Source organism: Echinops telfairi, unplaced genomic scaffold, assembly GCF_000313985.2.
Source record: "Echinops telfairi isolate 266 unplaced genomic scaffold, ASM31398v2 ScPeMD7_1;HRSCAF=3_0, whole genome shotgun sequence".
Classification (NCBI taxonomy): Eukaryota; Metazoa; Chordata; class Mammalia; order Afrosoricida; family Tenrecidae; genus Echinops; species Echinops telfairi.
In genome coordinates, this window is record NW_022103896.1 from 21,703,675 (window position 1) to 21,711,440 (window position 7,766).

Consider the following 7,766-nt stretch of genomic DNA (forward strand, 5'->3'; position numbering starts at 1 on the left):
CCCCGCCCCAGTTTGTCAGTCCTTCCTGTCTCCCACTCCTTCCTGAAAGTAAATTCTGACACTGGCAACTCTGAAACTTGTTAGACTCCAGAACATTAACAGGATTTTACATTCTTAGCAGCCAAATGAGCATGGAAGACCGTCCGTGCTGGTCCCTCGGGGCTTGCTATTTTGGGCATTATTAAATCCGGCTGTCTTCTGAAGGAGGGGCCCTGGCGGAGCAGTGTCTAAAACATTTGGCTGCTAATTGAAAGATTGGTGGTTTGAATCCACCAGCCATTCTGAGGGAGTACTATGTGGCAGTCTGCTTCCGTAAAGGTTTACAGCCTCGGACACCCTTAAGGGTCAAGTTTTATCTTGGCCTAAAGGGCCACTATAATTCCGAATCAACTTGATGGTAATGGTTTTGATTTGCTTTGACTTTCCTGTATTTAAAAAGGAAGAAAATCACTTTAAACTTAGCGCGTGTATGTCTCAGAGAGATGTTTGTTTTCTCCATTAATAAGTTGGAAATTCGGGCATGATCAGCTCTTGGATTTGGAGACACTTGCCAACTCTTATTCTACCTTTGATGAGTAAAAGAAAAAATGATTATCACCATAATTTAATACCTTTTTTGGGTGGGTGGGGGGGCTAAATTTGCATCCTCTTTAAAATCTTCCCAGCTTCGAAGTGTGTTTTGCAGTTAAATGAATGCAGTCAAGGTTTTTCTGTGACTCAGTGGAGTTAATCTTAATCCATTCACGGTGACCTTTTCTTGTGCAAATTAGCTGTACACGCTTGTTTAAGCAAATAGGCCTTTGCATGATGTCTCTTCTTAATGATGGGTTGATAATTGAAAATTGGCTTGTTCCCATATGCCTAGTTTGGGCGAGAATTTAAAAATAGATGTGGACTTTAAACTATATAAATGTATATACCAATATTCCAAAAAGAGGAGGGAAGATCCCAGTGCCTGCAGGCGATGATTAAATTAGACTATTAGAGTCAGAAAATGCTGGTGACATATGCTACTGTCAGAGTCACACCTGTCTGCCGAGCACCCAAAACTCTTGACAAAAAAATGGGAGTGATTTCATCATGGGCTCTGAGCACAGGGAGCCTTCCCCAGCCATCTCTCCCTTCCCCTGCTTTCTGCAACCCTAATGAACTTGAAACTGGGTGTGTAGGGATGTGTTTGGGGTAAGCACTTTTCAAGTGACATCCCCTAAGCAAGATGACATCCTTTCCTCCTTCCTGAATGCCGCTGGCCCAGAGAGACAGGTGACATTCCTGTTGTACTCTGCCTTCGTCTCAAGTTCAGAAAACAATGTGAAACAGTATTGGAGCAAAGGAAACCTTGTCTCCAGTCCTCCGGGCCCCTGCTTCCTCTAGTCTTTTTGTCTTCTCTTTCTCTCTCTCTCTCAGCATGTCTCTTGCCCCATCTCATGGCCAGCATCTGTCTGCCTCAGCTCTTCTTTTCCCGATAAGCCATGCCAGCCTTTCTTAGACAGGGCCGTTTGTCTACTGTAGCTGCATGTTCATGGCTAGATGTAGAAACTCCAGGCTGGAGGGGAAGAAAACAAGTGTCGTTCTGTGCTTGCCGTGGGCCTTTTCCGAGCAGTTTTTAACAGTGGGGTCACAGGAGCCGGGGAGCAGGAACAACCTCAGGTTCCCAGACTGGCTGGCATACCATCACTAACGAGACACACCAGCAGTGAAGTTCTTGTGTTGCTGCTGTGGTGGTTGGCATCCTCAAGCTTGTAGGGACAAACTGTTGTACCAAGAACAAAAGCGTGACCTCACAGACAGAGGCTGGGCTAGTAAACTGACGAGGAGCATCAGGCTTATCCTTGTATGTACTCTTTGTAGAAAAGCCCCTGCTTTGACTGCTGGGTCTTATCTGGCATTTCACATGTTTCCTCCTTCCTGCAGCAAAACCCCTCCCGCATGGTGACAAAGCTGGAGCCAGTGGCCCGGTAGCTTTCCCAAGGAGGCTGGGGAATTCCGTGCCGGTGCATGCCTCCCCTGTCCTGCAGTTCTCCGTGTACTGACTGCCCTCCCTCCTCTTGTTCTAGGTATGATTATCGGGAGATGCTGCACAATGCCACTTTCTGTCTGGTTCCTCGTGGTCGCAGGCTCGGGTCCTTCAGATTCCTGGAGGCGCTGCAGGTAAGAGACCCCCTGGAAGTTGCCAGCACTGGTCTGCGTGGGTCTCACCACCATATCCTTAATTCTGTGATGTCAAAGCAGGAGGCGTGGCTTCCTCTTAGAACCAGAAATCTGTTCTTGCAAGAAAATCTGAGAATTTCACCCAAAGGGTGCCGGGATGGAGCATGGAGGGAGGAGAGGATTGAGCCATGGCCTTTGGACTTGAGGAGTCTGTGGGTGGCGCAGATGGCTACAGCGTTTGGCTGCAAGCCAGAAAGGTGGCAGTCCAGACCACCCAGCGGCCACTGGGAAGATAGTCCTGGTGCTCTACGTCTGCAGAAAGCGACCATTGAAAACCTTTTGGAGTATGGCTCTACTCTGACTCACACGGGGTCACCCCGAGTCAGGGTCCATTGAATAGCTCTGGCATTTGGGGCATGAAAAAATGCCTTGCTCTTCCCAGCAGGCTTTACCAAGTGGGGGCTCCAGGGGTGGGATTGCAAACAGTGGATCTGATTGCAACCTGGTGCCCAGACCCTGCAGCTGAATTTCCGTAGCAGCCCAGGCCCTTCCAAGGAAGCCGATGCCAAGAACACTGAAGGGGGCTTCTTGTTGGTTCTCCCCCAAAGTAGGATTTGCTCTTGGGACCCTCTCTCAGCCATCCCTCGGTTCCTCTGAGAAATTCTAAGACTGCTGTGCCCAGCCCCACTCTCAAGCCTCTCCTCTCATCAACCTCTCCAAAGACTGCCTTCTCCTGCCCAGACAATTGCCCCTGGCACCCACCAGGAGGTGGCAATACGTCTTTCCTGATCCTGAGGAGTGAGGCTGCTCGCCAATTCTCTCCACCTCCTGGCTGCTCTGCCCTTTCCTCCTCTGCCTGTGACTTGCCCGCTCTGCTTCAGACCTCCCTGCCCCTGCCTTCCTGACCGCACGCCATCCTGGCATGCCCGCCCACAAGAGGGCTTCCTCCTGTGCAAAGTCTCCCGACACGGTGTGGACGAGGGGGTTTAGGAAGCAGATGGGTCATTAACGTCACGCTTCTTGGCAGCGAGGGGGCCATGCCGATAGTAAATTGGCACAGCGATGGTGTGGGGAGCAAGGGTCCAGTGTGGGGGTGCGGCAGAGTGAGGACAAGGGGAGTGGACCCTGTGGGAACCGATCCCCAGCCTGCCCTTCATCCCTCATGACCTTGGGGTGAGCTGCTGGTGGCTCTTACATGTAGGTTTCATTTGAGTATTTCGGTGGTGAAAGATTTTGTTACATCAATAACACTTCTCCAGGGAGGTCAGCCGTCTCCATGGACATCGGGTCAGCCAAAGCATGGACGAGAGTAGAAGTGGGGCCGTAGCCTTCCAGGATAAGACCTGCCCATAGGAAACTCTAGGCTGGAGACCCACAGCCTTTATGGGACTCAGTGACTCTTGAAGCCCTCCACCCCATTCCTCCGGGGCCCATTCACTGTCAGAAATGCCTGGCATGGATCTTGTCCCGGAGTGTCCCCAGGTGCAGCGCCATTCTGCCCATCCCTTCCCTCCCCCTCATGGCGTCCCCCCTTCTCCGCAGGCCGCTTGCGTTCCTGTGATGCTCAGCAATGGGTGGGAGCTGCCCTTCTCTGAAGTGATTAACTGGAACCAAGCCGCCGTCATAGGCGATGAGCGATTGTTATTACAGGTAAGGAGGGGACCGTGGCCTTCAGCATATCAGTGGCTTATTGCCGCCCCGTCCAAACTTTCAAAGAAGATGGATCCAAAAGGTCAGCTCCGTAAAAGACATTTTCTCATGAGAAAATTGCCGATGTCATGGTGAATATGAAGTCATTTAGCACGACAGTCGTCCCTTCCCCACACAGAACCCTGGCCAGGGCCAGGGAATATATTCTGATAAGAAGTCTTCTCATTAAAAAAAAAAAAAAAAGCCTGCGCTTGGATGGACCCGAGGGGCATGTAGACACTTCCGCAGTCAGTCAGTCAGTCCTTCAGCGGATGGAAATGGTGCCAAGGTTTCTGTTGTTACCACCCACTCTGGGGTGCTTTCCCTTCTGTTTCTACATTTGCCTTCAGATTTCATTTTTGGGGAAAAAGGGGGCTCTTAGCTTGGCTCTTCTAATTCATGCTGTTTGCTCAAATGAGCCGGCCGTGGCCCCTGAGTGCAGGGCAGGCCTGCGGTGGGCAGACGCTCACAAGAGTGGACCGGGCCCGGGTGCTGAAGAGCTGAGCAGAGAGAATTCTCAGGGCAGGCATACCCCCACCCCAACCCCATGTGCACTCCACTTTCGGTGCCGCATCAGGAGCCTTGGTCTCTTTTCTGAAGTTCTAGGAATTTTAATGTTCTTGGGGTTTGTGGCCCCCCCCCCCATGGCACTGTGCCCCTTTAAAAAACTTTTTTTTTAACAAAAACATCTTTGAAGCAACCAAAATATTTGTAGGATGAGATAGCATCGTTTTAATGTTATTTTTCAGTATCCACAAACATGACTTCCTTACAGTTATTGATCTTCCTTCTGAGCTTCTGAGCAGCCAGATAGCTGGCAGGTGAGGTCTCCCGGCTGCTTCCCTAATTAACAGGTGAACTATCTGTAACTGAGAGGACTGTGGGTTAGACTAGGGAAGCTGACCACAGCTTCTGGAACATTCCTTCAGGCTAGGTGGGCAGCCCGTGGTTTCTGTGGCCCCTGGGGCCTCAGAAACAAAGAAGGTGGGTGACCTGGCAGAGTCTGCTCATTGGGGCAACTTCACGCTGCCCTCCATTCTGCCTTGAGCCACGCGACGGCCGTGACTCCGCCCCGGATTCGGGATTCGCTCAGGGAATTCAGTCCGCTCTGTCGACATGGAGGATGCCTGAAATATTTCCTCAAGAAAGGCCTTCCAAAAGTTATGTATACTCCTCTTTTCCATGATTCTCCCACCTCCTTCTTCTATTTATTTATGGTCAGGTGTTATTTATCTGTTGTTGTTGAGAATCTGCACAGCCAAACATACACCATATTCATTTATTGTGGATAAGAGTGATCCATTAAGGGAGCTTGGGAAATAAAGGAAATGAAAATTACCAGCTCTAGCCTTTTTGGTGAAAGCGTTTTCTTATGCTTGAAAAGGTGAGGGTTTATACAGAAAATGACTTCCCCATTCAACAATTCATACACAGATTGTTCCGTGATATTGACTTCTGTCCCGACAGCGTGTCAGCACCCACCCCCACCCTCACCCCCAGATTCCCTATTCCATCCCACCAGTTACCCTTCCTCCTTACCTTCTCTCTCCTCTTGGTTTTCGGGGCACATGCTGCCCATTTGGTCTCAGGGTTGATTGCTCTAAGGAGCACATACCTTTCTATGGGATGCTAGTGTTCTTCCAGACCAATCTGTTATTTGATTAAAGGTGGCTTCCCTTCCGGGTTAAAGATGATCTTAGGGTGATCGTCTCAAGGGTTCTTCCAGTCCTTACCAGTCCAGTGAGTCTGGCCTTTTTTCTGCATATGAGTCCGTTCTATATTTTTCTCCCATTCCGACCAGGACCTTCTGTAATGCCCCTGATCAGAGCAGTCAGGAGTGGTAGCCAGGCACCCACTAGACCATCTAGCCTCAGGCTGGAGGATGAGGAGGTATGGTTTACATGGGCCCTTAGTCCTCTGGACGAATTGCTGCCTGAGTCATTGACTTCTGCACACTTCTTGGTTCCAGATGCAAAAAGGATGAATAGTTCTATCTTAGATATAGGTATTTGCAAGCTTTTTAACACCCTGGGTGTACTTGCCACACTAAAATGTCTAACAGTACTTTTATGAACTATGTTATACCAAGTAATCTAAATGTTCCTCAACACTATGCTTCTTAGCCTCATAAGTCCATCCCAGGAGGTATTTGGATCTGTCTAAGAAAGTTCCGTAATTGTACCCTGCATGCTCTATAATATAAATTAATATATAGATGCAGTACATGCTGTTGTTGGGTCCAATCGGTTCCGACTCATAGAATGGAAGGCAGCCTAGTCCTGCACCATCCTCACAGTCTTTCTTACGTTTGAGCCCATGTGTTGTAGCCACTGTGTCAATCCAATGTGCAGCTCATACAAATAAATAAATGTACCCAGCTACCTGCAGCTGTAGGCATGTATGCCCTCACCCGCACTCCCATCTATGTAGTATACAGATAAACTTTTGTAACCACTCATACAGTGTCAGTGTTATTACTGTGGTTGTAGACTTGTGTGTGGTATGGCAGTGTCGTAGTCGTCCTGGGTTCTTGAGTACCTCTTCTGATCGTCACCAACCTTGGTCCTACTGTGTTGACTTCCCCCATCGTGTGTTGCCTTTCCATTGCCAGAATTAACATGTGTCTACTGTACAGTAAGAGCTCCACTCTCCCATCCCAATTCAGGGAGCCCTCACAGAAGGTAGCTTTCTATGTGGAAATGTGTTCTCAGCTTTTATAAAAGTGGTACCACACACTGTCTGCCCTTCTGGTACAGGCTTATTTCACTCAGCATAACGCTCTCCAGATTCACCTGTGTCAGAAGATAATTTTGGGGACTTGTCACGATTTTTTTATCATTGCATGGTTGATATGTACCACAGTATGTTTATCCTTCCATCCATCTTTATCGATGGGCACTTAGCTTACTTTCATCTCGTTGCAGCGAGAGAATGCTGCAGTGAACGTGGGTGAGTGTATGCATGTCCCCGCTCTTGTTTCTTTAGGCACTGGAGCATCATGGTGGGATGGATGATAGGCTGTTTCTCTTTCTCACTCATTCAGGAGCACTGTTTTGTTTTCCACAGTGGTTGTACCATTGCCTCGTGCCTATTTTCTTAGGGGGGAAATTTTTTAAAATGAGATGGTTCCTCTTTGTATTCTTGCGGAGTTGACATTTTCTGTGGCTGTTCGGGATCCCATCCCTATCAGCTAGCCCATTGCTAATTGCCCCCCCCACGCTATCCGTTCTCTTTTCCCTCTTTTGGTGAAGTCTCACCAGCTGTAATTTCTCCCCCTCGGTACCAACACTCCCACAAATTTGACAGGAACATGTTGGGAATGTGCCTGTGGTCTGACGAATATTCCAGGATGCTTTACATAGGGGTAAAAAAAAAAAGCCCATTTCTACCGTTCACCCACAAGGCAGCCTGCTAACTTGAGTCTGCATCCCTTGCTGCTTCCGGCCCCACGCCCTGAACGTCCTTGTATTTTTCCCTCTCACAAGTAGTCTGTCTTTGCACAGTGGCCTCCATATTGAGCACCGACTGCACATGTCGTTAACAATAGTTTTAAAGAGCTGGCACCAAGCCCGAATGTCTGCTCTGGGAAACAGTTTTGTTATGTTACAATTTTTTATTTCCTGTTTTAGAACCACTCAAAGGATGTTTTTATTTGCATATGTTCTTGTCATCCTGTCACCGAGAGAGCCTAATGCGGCTTGCCTCCTCGGTCTATTGTGGTGGATCCTATTCGTCTTGTCACCAAGCTGACCTTTGATTGAGACTTCGCTGGGGTCTGTACATTTCAAAGCAATCCCGCGAAATTGGCATGAATTTATCAACTTCCATACCTGTCTCTCAGGACAAGCAGATTAATAACCAGGAGCCAGCTGCCATTAAAACTTGGAACTCTGTCTTTGAAGTCAATTGGAAATATCTTCCAGAGC

At 48.7% G+C, this 7,766-nt stretch overlaps 1 protein-coding gene across 1 annotated transcript in view; it reads left to right on the forward strand.

The window, feature by feature from the left end:
- The window catches only part of EXT1 (exostosin glycosyltransferase 1), a 309,869-nt gene that overhangs the window by 265,179 nt on the left and 36,924 nt on the right, over window positions 1-7,766 (forward strand). Inside the window, exons 2-3 of the mRNA XM_004697419.3 lie at window positions 2,058-2,151; window positions 3,694-3,801. Of these exons, the coding sequence (XP_004697476.1) occupies window positions 2,058-2,151; window positions 3,694-3,801 (202 nt within the window). The remainder of the gene's footprint in view (window positions 1-2,057; window positions 2,152-3,693; window positions 3,802-7,766) is intronic.